At 40.4% G+C, this 17,142-nt stretch overlaps 1 protein-coding gene across 2 annotated transcripts in view; it reads left to right on the top strand.

Moving 5' to 3' along the window:
• Positions 1 to 7,003: 7,003 nt before the first annotated feature.
• The window catches only part of boka (BCL2 family apoptosis regulator BOK a), a 28,257-nt gene continuing 18,118 nt past the window's right edge, over positions 7,004 to 17,142 (top strand). The window contains exons 1-2 of one of the 2 annotated variants that reach the window (XM_038306884.1): positions 7,004 to 7,160; positions 7,312 to 7,578. In XM_038306884.1, coding sequence (XP_038162812.1) covers positions 7,365 to 7,578 — 214 coding nt within the window. In that variant the 5' untranslated portion in view covers positions 7,004 to 7,160; positions 7,312 to 7,364. The remainder of the gene's footprint in view (positions 7,161 to 7,311; positions 7,579 to 17,142) is intronic. The other variant, XM_038306885.1, reaches the window with a different exon arrangement.

Below are 17,142 nucleotides of genomic sequence, written 5' to 3' on the forward strand. Positions count from 1 at the left end.
ATTATTTCCTATTAGATATATAATACCGTACATCTCAGTATAAGGGATATAATGAAAGGGAGATGTGTACATTACAGTCTCATTCTTTATTTTTATTTTTTTTTGCATGTGTAGTTCTCAGATTGTTTCAAAGAGACTGAAGATGAATCCAGTTTTAAGGGACCAGCCACATTTTAGAGGGCTTAACATTTCAGCTTTTTAAAAGACAGCCCACAGCATGACTGATGCGTGGGACATAAGGGTAGAGCCCGTGTTCTGTCAGACCAGCATACCCACACTGGAACAAATCGAAATCTAGAGTCATTTTTCTTAAAATAAGCTAATTTGTTCTTGGAATGAGGAGGTAAAGGAGATATTTTGCTAATGGAACGAGACAATTTACATTTAAAATAAGAAAACAATTGCTTTGTCTTATTTTAAATGCATTTTATCCAACTTTCTTATTTTAATAGTAAAACTACTCACTTCATTGGCAAACGATCTTATATACCTGCTCAAATTAAGGGTAAATACACTTAATTTAATAAATTTTTTACTGATTTCTATTGTTTTTCCAGTGCATAGTCAATACCCGTTTATCCCTTTAGTTTTAATAAACTTTAAACTACCTAAACCGGCGTGTATCATTTTAGTAATGTATAAAAAACCGATTTAATTACTTAGTTTTTGGTGTTTTTTGAAGTGTATGGCCGTCTGACCTTCAGTTGTTTTGTTGTACATGACTACACTGCAAAAACGATTTAGAAATAAGTAAAAAATTAAGTGTATTCACCCTTAATTTGAGTAGGTAAATGAGATAGTTTGCCAATCGAATGAGTCATTTTACTCTTAAAATAAGATAATTAGATAATATGCACTTGAAATAAGACAATGCAATTGTGTTTTCTTATTTTAAGTGTAAATTGTCTTCTTCCATTGGCAGAATTCAATGTTCCTCAATTAAAGAACAAATGCACTTATTTTAAGAAAAAATTACTTATCTAGATTTAGATTTTTTGCAGTGTAAAGGGAAACACGCCCGTCAAGTTAGTTTAAAGTTTATTTTCGTATAAATCTAAAGGAATAAACGGGTAAGCTGGTCTGACAGATCCATGTGGCGCTGCAGGGCGAGGATGGAGGTTTGAAGGTGAGCAGAAAGTCAGAGACACGTTGATCCAAGTGGGACGGGAAGGTTGGGAGTTTTCTCCTTCATGCTGCTTTTCTGACTGCAGCTGAAAAATGGTGGAATGATCAGAAAGTGTTAGAGAGATGAGTTCTGTCAGCCCAGAGAACGACCCGGTCATTTAGAAGGTAAATGTTCGGCTTTTCACGCTCGATTACGATGCGTTATCGTCCTCATCTCAACAGCAGAATGATATGAGCTCTTCCTGTCAGGATGTTAGAGATGAACAGATGTTGAAGGAGGTACGACTGAACAGCTGATTGGTTTTGGTACGTGACATATAAGGATATATATATATATATATTAGAAGACTGGAAAGCTTATTCTCCCTCTGTGTGTGTAATGCCTCTGAAGAACGGGATTATAGAGGTAATCTCCAGGCTGTATGTGTATGAATCTGTTGCAAGGTAACAGCCAGCATGTCTCTCCTATTTATTGTCATCATGTAGACTTCATGTTATTCCACTGAAGATATAACAAATAAAACTGAATCTGACTGAATCTTAAGGGGTTTTTGGTTTGTTTTTGTCTTCACTTTATTAGTGAGAATCACAACGTTTGTGCAGCAAAAATATGAGTTTATGCTGCTATCCTTCCAAAAAAAGTTAAAATCAATCCACTGGACTTTGTTTCCAAGTTTGGAGACGTTTCTCTTCCATCCAGGAAACTTTTTAATTCAAAATGTCAGAAATAGCGTTTAGTTCCAGGTTTTATAGAGTAGTCCAACAAAACCTTTGGAATGGGGGTCGTTTGGCTTCTTTGTTAGCCTGCAATGCCCCATACCTGTCTATGTCTCTGAAGGGGGGTCGTTAGAGGGAAAAGTTGGCGTGGCTGAATAGGTGAGGTCTTCTGTTCCCCTGCATGGGGGTGGGGCTACGATGATAGCAGGAAGGAATCAACTCTATTGCTGCATTGTAGGATTTTGAAAACTGAAATCTGAGTCCCCCCCCCCCCGATTAAGGTTGGTTTTTCTTTCTTAACATAGATGGCTTCCTTCACGCCCCTCTCTAACCACCTGTCTTCTTTGTCCAAAATGTGAACATTCTGGTCCTCCAAAGAATGTCCTTTGTCCATCAGGTGTAGATGTAGCACAGAGTCTTGTCCAGAGGAGGGCGCTCTTCTGTGTTGGGACCCCCCTTTCAGAGACATAGACAGGTATGGGGCATTGCAGGCTAACAAAGAACCCAATCGACCCCCATTCCAGAGGGGGGGACCCGTTCGTCTGTTTCTATTTGCATGTTTTCTAAACTAAAACCAGGCTTTGTTTATATAAATAAAACCTGGAACTAAACGCTATTTCTTACATTTTGAATAAAAAAAGCTTCCTGGATGGAAGAGAAACGTCTTTAAACTTGGAAACAAAGTCCAGTGGATTATTTTTTAACTTTGAGTGTCCATGACCTGGATGACTGAGAATCTTCACCAGTTTTATGCTGCTATCGTTTCAAAGATGATTAAAAAAAGGTCCAGAGGTCACTAAGGTCAACCAGTACTAGTCTATAGTCCAGTCTACATTTATCTATATTTAATTATATTATTGAATCAATTCCGACCAAATCCCTGATAAGGAAATTATTCGGAAAGCATGATTCCACCAACCCCATATTATAGTGAAGTTTGCCTCTCAGTTTTTTCTCACGCAGGATTAAACCTCTATGTGATCAGGGGACTTCCTTCCCAAACGTTTGCTTTAGAGATCTAAAAATCCCAAAGACAGAACGTCTATCGTTAACCTGCATCTTCCTGCTTCTCTGGTCACTCATGTTTTCATGCATTTCCATTTGTGCAACCTCTTTGGAAATGTCAAAGCTTGCGATGTACCCTATCTTTATAATCCAGGTTAGGATTATGCCGATGCATTCACAGTCCAGCTAGGTTAAAGCTGGAATTACACCACAAATGACATTTCTTCTGAAGGCAGAGAGCTCCGCTGGATCTGATCAAAGTCCGTTTCTATAGAGTTAAATTCATCTATAAACTGTTCAGATCTCATCTGCAGAACATTTTGTTCGACCATTAAACTGAACTGAAAAAGCTCAAAGGTATGAACTTTTTTATCAGTCTAAATCTTAATCATTAATCCATATATATGTATGTAATGTTATCCTCCCTGCAGCTCCACAGAATGATGCTGCCAACACCATGCTTTATTACTGGCATTGCGGTATTTCAGTTAAGAGAAATTTGTACTTATTTCCAAATCATTTTTCTAGTGTTTATTGTTGTTGTACACATGAACATTAATGAAACCTCTGTAGCTTAGAAAATAAAAAATGCTAAATGCTGAACTGGAACAAAGGAAATGGAGCATTTGTTGGAATATGTATACACTTACAAAGTCGGTTTTATTTATTTATTTTAGTTTGTAAGTTCCCTTTTTTCCCAATTAAGTTATTCGCTGAGATATACATCTACACTGCAAAAACGATCTAGAAATAAGTTTATTTACCCTTAATTTCAGTGGATAAATAACATGATCTGCCAATTAAATGAGTATTTTTACTCTTAGATTAAGATCATTAGTAAATATGCACTTGAAATAAGAGACTGCAGTTGTTTGTTCTTATTTTAAATGTAAATTGTTTTGTTTTATTGGCAAAATGTCTCACTAACCTCCACAATTCAAGACAAGAAAAATGACTTATGAAGATCTTGTATTTTTTGCAGTGTTTGGGTAGAGATGAGGTCCAGATAGTGTCAGAGGAAGTCTCCATTTGTGGGGCGGGACTTTGTATCTGCAGAGTGGGCGGAGCCTTCTGAACCTGATGTCAGTCAGTCAGTAGGAAACAAAGTAGAGCATTCCTCTGACATGCCCCAACAGCGCCGATGAGTGGGAGGAAGTGGCTTTCTCCAGAAATGCCATTATTGCTTGGCTGCTAAGGAGATCTGTTCAAACTGGTTTTCTGCTCTGAGCTCAGAGGGCGGGGATGAAATCACACCAACAAGGCGGCTGCCCTAAAACTCATTAACTGACTCTCCTTCACTGGGAGGATTTCCAATGTGCAACTTCGCTTTTATAGTCTTTGCATTTAAAATATTAAAAAGAAATGATAAACCTTTTAAAATGACCGGTTTGGAATTTCACAGGATCATAAAACATTATCATTGAAATGTTTTACGGCAGGATAAGTATGTCAGTAAAGATATATTTTAACTAATTTATAGAGCTAAAGGTCTCAAGCAAAGAAAAGTCTTCAGGTCTTTGTTCAAGGGAAAACAAACGAGCTTTTTCTGAAAGAAATGTGAGTTTAAAGGACCTACATTCCCACTTAAAAACATGCAGTATTTGGTTTTATGCGGTAAATTTCCTCTTGCTGTTTAGTCTCCATTGTTTTTATGTTACCTCTGGGTCGATCTGCGTGCCTGCATCTGTTCGTTCCTTTGATGGATAATATCTGATTTTTCTGTCAGAAAACAGCTGACAGCTCCCATGTCAGAGGATGAAGAGAGCACATCCAGTTAGTCACAGTCAGAGAAACAGGACTACACTGGAAAACAGGCCAAGCTCCAACATCTAGAAACAAAGGTGTTGATGGCAGCAGCACAGCTGATATTTCTCTCCAGGATGGAGTCACAGCCAAACAGGAACAGACCAGATGAAGCTACTATGAGGCTTAAAATGTTTACGTTCTCTGTTTTATACGTGTTTTCATTTGTTTGTTAGTAAACATAAACATTTTTGTATTTTTACCTTTACATTCATTTACTATAATATTCATATAAAGAGTAAATATAAAGTTATGCTAAACATATTTTCAAAATTTTCAAAGGGGGTAAAGCAGAAGTCGCGCTCTGAATAGAATATGAACATTGGTTTTAGTTAAAGTATTGGAAGGAGGTAACTTAATGGATGCGTAGGTAAGTACTGCCAGCAGATGGCGACGGGGTGCAACACTGTTAATATCTGTTGGTGCAAAAACTCTTTCAGGCCCAAAAAAGACGAAGCAAACAGTGATGAAGATTCTCAGTCATCCAGGTCAGAGTTATTCCATAAAAGGTTAAGAATCAATCCACTGGACTTTGTTTCCAAGTTTGAAGACGTTTCTCTTCCATCCAGGAAGCTTTTTCTATTTAAAATGTCAGAAATAGCGTTGAGTTCCAGGTTTTATCCAGCAGCCCAACTAAAAAAACCTTGTTTTGGTTTAGAAAACATGCAAATTGAAACAGACGAACGGGTCCCCCCCTTTGGAATGGGGGTCGTTTGGCTTCATTAGCCTGCAATGCCCCATACCTGTCTATGTCTCTGAAAGGGGGGTCGTTAAAAACAGACAGGTATGGGGCATTGCAGGCTAATGAAGCCAAACGACCCCCATTCCAAAGGGGGGGACCCATTAGTTAGTTACTCAGTACTCTGAGTAACAGTATTTTCTTGTGATAAAAAATGTTAACATAGCGCTACTCTTACTTGTGTAAAATGTATTTCCCATTAGGCAATTCTAGGCAGCTGCTTAGGGCCCCAAGTTCCTGGGGGCCCCATAAAACTCTGTTTCCATGTAGAATTAATAACTATTCCTTATTTGTGCACATTAATTATGTTTTTGATAAAAATCCTTTGGCTAAAATGCCACCAGAACGATTACAATATTAAGTGTGTCTCAGCCCCCCCCTTCAGTGTCCACCATATTGGATCAGTCCATTTGCTGCACATGTTCAGAAAGGTCCAATCAGACAGCAGCAAACCATTTGAAAACAAACCATGCAAAGAGCAGTGTTGCCAACTTAGCGCTTTAGTCGCTATATTTAGCCACTTTTCAGACCCCTCTAGCACTTTGATTTCTAAAAAGCTCCTAGCGCCAAATCTAGAGACTTTTTTCTGCTACTGGAGACTTTGGAGACAACATCTAAAAGCAGCGAACTCTGCTCTCCAGAGCGAGTAGATTGGTAACCCCGCCTCCTGCTCTCCTCTATCTTGTCTGCTGTCATGATTCATGCAGCTATGATTTCATCCAAATGAAAAATGGAGAACAGATAAGCAGATCATGGCTTGTCTACAGTGAAAAGAAGGACTGGGTTATTTACTTTGGCCTTTTTGGAAACACAGGAAGGAGCAATCAGCTAAGTGAGCTTAGTGCTTGGAAAAAATCTTTCATTCCTTTAGAGACAGCATGAAAAGTCAGCTGAGTACAAAACATAGAGAGGAAAACAAGAAGAAAAGGGACAAGAAGAGAGGGACACAACCTAGAACAGATAATGGATGTCTATTCTATTAACATTTCTCTATCTGGAGAATGGGGCTGTTTGATGTGTTGTTTTATTTCAGAGGGTCCCCTGCCTGTCTTTGCCTAGGGCCCCAAATTTCCTAAATCCGCCCCTGGCTACAAGTGCTATATTGTTGTTTTGGAAAAATAAGGGAGCACTATAAGAATATTAATTTAAAAACAGAAAATAAGGTTAAATTATTTATGTTTATTCTTTACAGACAGACTCTACAGCTGCAGCATAATAACCTTCCAGAATCTTCCAAAAAGCTTCTATAGAAATATTCTAGTGAATGTATGTATGTGACTTTTTTTTTTCTATTTTTGTTTTGTAATTAATTTCCAGAAGTTGAACTTATTTTCACAGTAATCGTCCCAAAGACTCCACCCTCATCTGGAACTGATCTCTGAGGCTTTATGTTGGGTTTCCTTTTTAAAAGGAGAAAAACTGTGAATCAGTGTGGCCTCTACCGGTCATAAAAACCGATGGATGATTAACTTCAGGCTCATTGTGTGTGTGTGTGTGTGTGTGTGTGTGTGTGTGGGTGGGTGGAGGTGGGGGTGGGCGGGGCCTGGATGGTTGCAGCTTATCTCCGCCTTTGGACTCCACAATAAGTGTCCTTAGAAGGAGAGCCTGTCAGGCTGAGAACTGGGGAGTATTTTTATTTTTGGGGGGGGGAAATGGGGGGCAGGGGGGCTGACTCTAGATCCTCATCCTAAAATGTAGAAAAACTTCTTTATCAAACGAAGTTTTTCGCTCAGTAACAATATTTATGCATTTTTTACCTTCAGTATTTTAGGTAAGTTTATTTAATAAACCTTTGCTTTATTTCTGCAGATGTTTGTTTGCTGTTGTTTTTCCAGCTGTTATTTATCCTGCTTGTTTCTGACTCGCTGGGAGTTTAATCCGGACTATCAATCCTCAGCCTAATCCCTGAGTTTGTCCTGCAGGTTAATCTGCTCCAATCTGTGTCTGATCATCGCAGCGCGGCGCAGGGCGCGTCATGGAGATGCTGCGGCGCTCCTCCGTGTTTGCGGCCGAGGTGTTTGACCGATCCCCCACCGACAAGGAGCTGGTGTCCCAGGCTAAAGCTCTGTGCAGAGACTACATCCACTCCAGGCTCCACCGCGCCGGGGTCGGCTGGTCCAAAGCTGAGCAGGGAGGCGCGGCGGCGGGGGGAAAGCTGGCGGAGGTGTCCGCGGTGGTGCAGTGGCTGGGTGAGTCTGTCCCTGCTGCACCGGCGGCTCTATGCGGGGGCCAAAGGGGGCCCCCTGGAACTGGTGCTGGGGCCCCTGCAGTGGTGGTTCTAGACCAAATGTAGCAGGGGGGCAGGAGGGGACCAGCGTGTTTCCATGGGGGGCCAGAAAGGTATGAAAAAACAGAGCAAGGGATTGAAATATATTAATATAGCTGCATGAAGTACATTTTCTATTAAATTAGGTTTGATTCAAATTCTATGTCTCATTAGATCAATATACATTCAGAATTTAGGAATTTTACATATTTTTGACTTAATTTAAGTGAAAATAACTGTTTTTTTTATCAAATCTGAATTAGAACTCAAGAAAAACTAAATTCAGCTGTAAACAGAGTATTTTTTTTAAATTTACCTTGAGAAAAACATTTAGCAGATGAAAACTGGAATCCTATCTATCTATCGCCATAGCAGGGGCCAGGGCATGATCTATTCAATTCAATTCAATTCAGTTTATTTATATAGCGCCAAATTCACAACACATGTCATCTCAAGGCACTTTACAGTTCAACCAGATCATACAGTCAAATTGATACAAAGTTTTCTATCTAAGGAAAACCAGTTGATTGCATTGACTCATTGACTCAAATACAATCCCCCACACTAAGCATGCTTGTAGCGACAGTGGAGAGGAAAAACTCCCTTTTAACAGGAAGAAACCTCCAGCAGAACCAGGCTCAGTGTGAGCGGCCATCTGCCGAGGCCGACTGGGGTTCAAGGAGACAGAAGCAGAGATACAAAAAGCAGCTGTAAAAGGCGGCCCCGTCCAGGAAACACACAGCCAGGCAGACGAGCTCCAAGGCAGCTCCCATGCCAGAGGACGAAGAGAGCACATCCACTCAGTCACGGTCAGAGAAACAGGACCACACTGGAAAACAGGCCGATCTCCAACATCTATTAACAAGGGTGTTGATAGAAGCAGCACAGCTGATGTTTTTTTTCAGGATGACGTCACAGCCAAACAGGAACAGACGAGGCAAAGCTACTCTGAGGAAAAGCAGAGAGAGCAGAAGGTTAGAGATTAAACTAACAGATTCTGCAGAATAGGAGAACAGAGAGAGAATGAAGCAGAATGATGAAATGGGGGTCCCTATGTCCTCCAAAAGTCTAAGCCTATAGCAGCATAACTATAGAGATAGCTCAGGATAACCTGAGCCACCCTAACTATAAGCTTTATCAAAAATGAAAGTTTTAAGCCTAGCCTTAAAAGTAGACAGGGTGTCTGCCTCACGGACTAAAACTGGTAGTTGGTTCCACAGGAGAGGAGCCTGATAACTAAAAGATCTGCCTCCCATTCTACTTTTAGAAATTCTAGGAACCACTAGTAAACCTGCAGATTGAGAGCGAAGTGCTCTGTTAGGAACATAAGGAACAATCAGATCTCTGATATCAGATGGAGCTTGGCCATTTAAGGCTTTATATGTGAGAAGGAGGATTTTAAATTCTATTCTTGATTTAACAGGAAGCCAATGAAGAGAAGCCAGGATTGGAGAGATATGATCTCTCTTTTTCATTTTCATCAGAACTCTGGCTGCAGCATTTTGGATCAGCTGAAGGCTTTTAACTACAGTTTGTGGACTTCCTGATAGTAAAGAATTACAATAGTCCAGCCTTGAAGTAACAAATGCATGGACTAGTTTCTCAGCATCACCCCTGGACAGGATATTTCTAATTTTTGCAATGTTCCTCAGATGAAAGAAGGAAATTCTAGAAACCTCTTTGATCTGGGATTTAAATGACAGGTCCTGATCAAAAATAACACCAAGATTTTTTACTTTATTATCTGAAATCAGTTTAATCCCATCCAAATGAAGTGACTGACTAATCAGCTTCTTTTTCAGAGACTCTGGTCCAAAGACTATAACTTCTGTTTTGTCTGCATTCAGAAGCAGAAAATTAAGAGTCATCCAGGTTTTTATGTCTTCAAGACATGTCTGTAATCTATGTAATGGGTTAGCTTCATCTGGATTTATAGACAGATATAGCTGGGTATCATCAGCATAACAGTGGAAATTAATCCCATGCTGTCTAATAATTCTACCAATTGGGAGCATGTATAAAGTAAAGAGAATTGGTCCTAGCACTGATCCCTGTGGTACTCCACAGGTAACCTTTGAGCGTGTTGAAGATCTATCATTAACATGAACAAGCTGAATTCGATCAGATAGATAAGATTTAAACCAGTCTAGTGCTGTTCCTTTAATTCCAACAAAATATTCAAGTCTTTCTAAAAGAATATTATGGTCAACTGTATCAAATGCAGCACTAAGATCCAACAGGACGAGCACAGATACAAGTCCATTATCTGAGGCCATGAGAATATCATTAGTGACTTTCACCAGAGCTGTTTCAGTGCTATGATGAGCTCTAAAGCCAGACTGAAACTCTTCAAAAAGTTCATTATGGTGGAAGTGATCGCAAACTTGTTTGGCAACTACTTTCTCAAGAATTTTGGATAAGAAAGGAAGATTGGATATAGGTCTATAATTGACCAAGTCATCTGGGTCAAGAGACGGTTTCTTAAGCAGAGGTTTAATTACAGCAATCTTAAAAGCTTTAGGTACATATCCCTGTAACAGAGATAGATTAATCACATCTAAAATGGAGGAGGAGATCAAAGGGAATACCTCCTTAAATAACCTGGTTGGAACTGGATCTAACATACAAGTTGAAGGCTTAGATGAAGACAATAATTTTGCTAATTCAGAGAGTTCAACTGGATCAAAGCAGTCTAAACCCGGTTCAGATTCCATGACTACCTCAGGTACAATCGCGGATAGAGGAGTGCTTATGATCTTATTTTTAATAAGATCAATCTTATTTATAAAGAATCCCATAAAATCATTGCTGCTAAGAGCAGGTGGAATGGACGGTTCAACAGAGCTATGGCTCTGGGTGAGTTTGGCAACTGTATTAAAAAGGAATCTAGGATTATTCTTATTCTCTTCTATTAATGAGGAGAAGTATGCTGCTCTTGCTTTACAAAGGGTCCTCTTATACAGCAGTAAACCATTTTTCCAGACTAGGAAGGACTCTCGCAGGCCTGTGGAGCGATATTTTCTCTCCAGTTTCCTAGCATTTTGCTTCAAAGTACGCAGCTCTGCATTAAACCAAGGAGCAAGCTTTCTATTTTTAATGGTTTTCATTTTCAAAGGAGCTGCGTTGTCTAAGGCAATACGCAGAGAACTAGCAACCCCCTCAACAAAATCATCAACCTGTGAAGGGGAATAAGCTAAGCTTTTGCACTCTGCAGCACTGCTCAGTGACACAGAGCAGAGAGAAAGTGAAGCAGATTCTTTAAAATTTATAACTGCACTATCTGATAAAGATCTACTAAAATTGAACCTTCTTTTGGGGGAGGAGAACTCTGTTAAAGTAATCCTGAAGGTTATTAGAAAGTGGTCAGAGAGGACAGGGTTGTGAGGAAATACTGTTATTTCTTCACATTCTATGCCGTATGTCAGCACAAGATCCAAAGTATGAAGATGAGAATCCGTGGGACTATTCACATTTTGAACAAAGCCAATAGTGTCTAAGATAGCATTAAAGGCTGCTCTTAAGCTATCGCCTTCAATGTCAGCATGGATGTTAAAATCTCCCACTATGATGACCCTGTCAGTATTTAATACCAAATCAGAAAGGAACTCTGAAAACTCATCTAAAAATTCAGAGTAAGGACCTGGTGGACGATACAAAGTTACAAAAAGAAGAGGTTTTCTTGCCTTGAAATTTGGATCAGGGAAATTAAGGGTTAAATGTTCAAAAGAGTTGTAGGAATTAATTGTTTTGGGAGTAATCAGTAAGTCAGACTGGAAGATTGTTGCTACTCCTCCTCCTCGCCCAGAACTTCTGGGTATGTGAAAATTTAAATAGCTTGAAGGAGTTGCCTCATTTATGCTCACATAATCCTCTTGCTGCAGCCAGGTTTCTGTAAGGCAAAACAAGTCAATGTGATTATCACAAATCAAGTCATTAACTAGTAGACTTTTAGAGGAAAGCGATCTTATGTTAAACAGACCGCATTTAATTGTTTTAACTTTTTCCCCAATTGGAGTTATTTTGATTTTAATTAGATTATCATGATTTACTCCTTTGGGAATCTTTGCTAATTTTTTAGATTTTGGTCGTGGGCAAGACACTGTCTGGATGGAGTAAAGAGTGGGTAACAGTAGAGAAGCTGCAGAGATGTGTGTTAAACTACAACTCTGCAGGGGCACTGGCCCCCATTGGCCCCAGTCTAGTACCACACGGTCCCTCAAGGAAGTCTGTCCCTCACAACATCAGAGAGTCATGTCAGCATTAGTTGAATGTCTTCCATTAACAAACCATGCTGCCACTTGTGTCTCTGCATATATATATATATATATATATATATATATATACAGGTGCTGGTCATAAAATTAGAATATCATGAAAAAGTAGATTGATTTCAGTAATTCCATTTAAAAAGTGAAACTTGTATATTATATTCATACATTACATACAAACTCATATATTTCAGATGTTTATTTTGTTTAATTTTGATGATTACAAATGACAACAAATGAAAATCTCAAATTCATCATATCAGAAAATTAGAATATTACTGAAGACCAATAAAAACAAAGGATTTATAGAAATGTTGGCCAACTGAAAAGTATGAACATGAAAAGTATGAGCATGTACAGCACTCAGTATTTAGTTGGGCCTCCTTTGGCCTGTATTACTGCAGCAATGCGGCGTGGCATGGAGTCGATCAGTCTGTGGCACTGCTCAGGTGTTATGATAGCCCAGGTTGCTCTAATAGTGGCTTTTAGCTCTTCTGAATTGTTGGGTCTGGTGTATTGCATCTTCTACTTCACAATACCCCATAGATTTTCTATGGGGTTAAGGTCAGGAGAGTTTGCTGGCCAATTAAGAACAGGGATACCATGGTCCTTCAACCAGGTACTGGTAGCTTTGGCACTGTGTGCAGGTGCCAAGTCCTGTTGGAAAATGAAATCTGCATCTCCAAAAAGTTGGTCAGCTGCAGGAAGCATGAAGTGCTCTAAAACTTCCTGGTATGTGGCTGCGTTGACCCTGGACCTCAGAAAACACAATGGACCAACACCAGCAGATGACATGGCACCCCAAACCATCACTGACTGTGGAAACTTTACACTGGACTTCAAGCAACGTGGATGAAGTGCCTCTCTTCTTTTCCTCCAGACTCTGGGACCTTGATTTCCAAAGGAAATGCAAAATTTACTTTCATCAGAGAACATGACTTTGGACCACTCACCAGCAGTCCAGTCCTGTTTCTCTTTAGCCCAGGCAAGACGCTTCTGACGCTGTCTGTGGTTCAAGAGTAGCTTGACACAAGGAATGCGACAGCAGAAACCCATGTCTTTCATACGTCTGTGTGTGGTGGTTCTTGAAGCACTCACTCCAGCTGCAGTCCACTCTTTGTGAATCTCCCCCACATTTTTGAATGGGTTTTGTTTCACAATCCTCTCCAGGGTGCGGTTATCTCTCTTGCTTGTACACTTTTTTCGACCACATCTTTTCCTTCCCTTCGCCTCTCTATTAATGTGCTTGGACACTGAGCTCTGTGAACAGCCAGCCTCTTTAGCGATGACCTTTTGTGTCTTGCCCTCCTTGTGCAAGGTGTCGATGGTCGTCTTTTGGACAACTGTCAAGTCAGCAGTCTTCCCCATGATTGTGTAGCCTATAGAACTAGACTGAAAGACCATTTAAAGGCTTTTGCAGGTGGTTTGAGTTAATTAGCTGATTAGAGTGTGGCACCAGGGGCCATCAATTTTGAACCTTTTCACAATATTCTAATTTTCTGATATGATGAATTTGAGATTTTCATTTGTTGTCATTTGTAATCATCAAAATTAAACAAAATAAACATCTGAAATATATGAGTTTGTATGTAATGTATGAATATAATATACAAGTTTCACTTTTTAAATGGAATTACTGAAATCAATCTACTTTTTCATGATATTCTAATTTTATGACCAGCACCTGTATATATATATATATAAGGGGTGGAACGGTTCACAAAATCCACGGTTCGGTTCGATTCGGTATATGTTGATTGTTAGACCGAAATCCCATAAAAATTTATGAAATTAATGAAAAAATCCCCCCAAAAATAATGGATCGTAATTATTTTAAATGATCCGTGGAAACCCTGGATCATTTCCGCATGTTTTGCTGCTTTGAATTTAATCATCTGGCGCATGCCCTCTACGATCTTCAAGGAACTCAGAGCGGAGCGGACGGGAGCCACAGTGGAGGCTGTAGGCTTTGCTTTGAGCAGCCGGTCTGCAGCGCAGCGGGGCGGAGCGCTGACGGAGTATGAGGGATTTCGGGGTTAGCATGACATGTTGGTCGTGTTGCTGTTAGCATAAACAAAACGTGTTGCACAATGCTCGCACACTGTTGCACTTTTATCCCCAGCTTTCTTTCCGCCGTCATCGTAGGTCACTCTAAATGCAAAGTGGTCCCATACAGCAGACCTATAAAGTGCTGCTGGCGCGTCTTCCAACTCCTGTTCTTTCCCACTCGCCATACCCACACAATTCTCCACAACAACTGATTTTTTTCTGCTACACCCGGCTACGCTGCTTCGCTTCTTCTTCTTCTTGTTTACTACTGGTGGTTGGCTTTGGTCGCAGTACCGCCACCTTCTGCTCTGGAGTGTAAACGCTTCGCCTATGAGAAAAAGGAGCAGCGCATGAACCAAACGCAACACACGCGAACCGAACCGAGACAGTCGAACCGAACGGTTCGGACGGTTTTCATAAATCGTCCCATCCCTAAAATAAATATATATATATATATATATATATATATATATGCAGAGATACAAAAAGCAGCTGTAAAAGGCGGCCCCGTCCAGGAAACACACAGCCAGCAGATGAGCTCTGAGCCAGCTCCCATGCCAGAGGATGAAGACCTCAGGGTCTGCAGACTTGCATTTGTTCGTTCCTTTGAGAGATGATATCAGATTTATATCAGAAAACCCTAATCCTCTGACAGCTCCCATGTCAGAGGATGAAGAGAGCACATCCAGTTAGTCACAGTCAGAGAAACAGGACTACACTGGAAAACAGGCCAAGCTCCAACATCTAGAAACAAAGGTGTTGATGGCAGCAGCACAGCTGATATTTCTCTCCAGGATGGAGTCACAGCCAAACAGGAACAGACCAGATGAAGCTACTATGAGAAAAAGCAGAACGTTAGAGATTGAACTAACAGATTCTGCAGAGTGGGAGAATAGAGACAAGTTTCTAAGTTGATCTTCCACCTTTAAACACCAGACCCTCGTGCCATGATTTATGTTTCTGTACGGGGTCGCTGGGTTACCGTTATGGGAAGCAGCAGCTGGTGGAAGTCGCATGTTTCTAGCAGGGAAACTTCAGTCAGACATTGTTTGACCAACGACATAAAAAGACGAGAAAAGGAAGAATGAATTTATAGTCCCACAGCGGTAAACTTTGACCTCTGTGTTTAACCCATCCCTTAGGGAGGGGATGGCTGCCACACTGAGCAGAGCACGTGTCTGGGGTCAAGGGTCTTGCTCAGGGTGACAGTCTGATTTTCAGGCCGGTAAATTTCTCCACTGTGAGGTCAGTTAAGTTATTATAATGCCATAGAAATGAGTCTGAACCACAGATTTGTTACCAATTTACTAAATTTATACTACTTTTTCTAAATATGGTCAAAATACGTCCCTCTGTATGGAAAATAATCACATGTGACAAAGTTGTTCCTTTTTTTGGATTTTGTTTGAAATTTTTCGGCCTTTAGTTAACCGTAAAATCCCTTTCCTTGGTTCTGGACTGGTGGGGATGGCTCACGCTCTTCAGGCCAGAGAGGAGAGCTCCTGTCTCAAGGGGAGGAGTTCAAACATCTGCAGCCGTACAGCAGATGCTGCAGCGGTTTGTGGTGGTTAAGAGAGACTGGTCAGTCTACATTCCTACCCTCAACTACAGTCTTGACCCAAAGAATGAGATCCCAGATACCAGCTTTAGCATTATTCTAATAGGAAGGTCAGGAGAGGCTCCTAGCCTCTCTACATAAAGCATCTGCTCCCTGGATGCACAAAGGAGCGCTTCCGCAGATCCTCCCAGCCGTCGTTAGACTCTATAGCCTTTGCTGCTCCCATCAGGCCCAATAAGTGTTTACAAACTGGTTGCACTGGTTCTGCATATGATCTGTTCACACACATTTTCCCCTTGATATATAATTTACAAATGTTTTGGCAGTTTTTTTCATTAACCTATTCTGGATTTCTCTCTAAAATATTGCTTATTGCAGTTTTCCCATCATTCTGTCAACCAGCAGTTTGTATTTTTCTTCTTTTTTTTCTCTAAAGTTAAAGATTTTTATTTTTTTAAGTCAAAATTTGCTGCCTCCAGGGAAGAGGCTTCAAGCATTTGATGCAGCTCCAGCAGATTCTGAAACAGCTTCTTCCCCATCGCCATCAGACTGATGAGAAAACTCTAAATCAGAGGCCACTGATTAGCGGATCCAGACCCACCCTGATTTAAAACATTTATAAATGACAGCATGTTGTCCGAGGACAGTGTCTAATTTCACTTGCTCCTCTTCTCCTGTTAATACGGTAAAGCCCTGGGGAGCGTCCAGCTCCAGGCTGCACGTGATCCAAATGAGCCAATGAGTTGTCAGTCTGGGTTGCTGCTGCTGCTACTTTTAGACACAGCAGGCAAACCTGTGGCAAGCCGGGCGATGGGAAAGAAGGAGAAGACCATGAGAAGAAGAGAGCAGAGAAAGTGTGGACTGCTGGAAGAACTGCGGTGAACTGGTGAAAGAAAAGTGAAATGGCGTGCTCAAAGATGACCCTGCACATTTAGAGGATGTTTGGCTCAACCTGCTGCTGTGAAGCAGGATTCTCCACCATGAACAGAATCAACAATAAATCTGGATCCAGGCTCAGAACGAGCTCCTTGATATGTGCTTGAGAATGGCTTAGTCTCCGGTTAAACCCAGGTTTAAAGCCCTGCAGGGCAGCCTAAAGCCCACTGCCAACATTAAGACAGAAAAAAGTATAACATGGATGCATTATTTCAGTTTTAAATTCTGTTTAAAGTAACAGCTTATAATTAAAAATGTCTCCAGACCTTTACTGGTTGATAATTTTCTTTATTTGGACCCCAGGGATTTTTAATTGTTGTTCCAAATCATGTCACAGACTCTGCATCACCCTGATGACACCAAAACCAAAATACTGCATATTTGCATCATATATATTTAATGCTCTGAATTTCCATTTCAATGCTTTTTTGCACCATGTTTTTTTCTCCCAAATTGTTTACATTTGATCACTGCTGCACTTTATGGAATGGAAATGTTCTGAAAGCTGTACAAAACCAAATTTTGTTTTGTATACACTCTGTGTGTAACAAATGACAATAAACCATAGTTTTTACCTCTGAGAGAGGCTTTTCTATCCAGCTTTAAATGCATAATCATCCTTTCCACTGTATAAAGGCTGCTGTCTCGCATATCTTGGGTTTCGATCCTGTTTTTG

This window comes from Cyprinodon tularosa, unplaced genomic scaffold (genome assembly GCF_016077235.1).
Source record: "Cyprinodon tularosa strain WSP-4 unplaced genomic scaffold, ASM1607723v1 ctg596, whole genome shotgun sequence".
Lineage (NCBI taxonomy): Eukaryota > Metazoa > Chordata > Actinopteri > Cyprinodontiformes > Cyprinodontidae > Cyprinodon > Cyprinodon tularosa.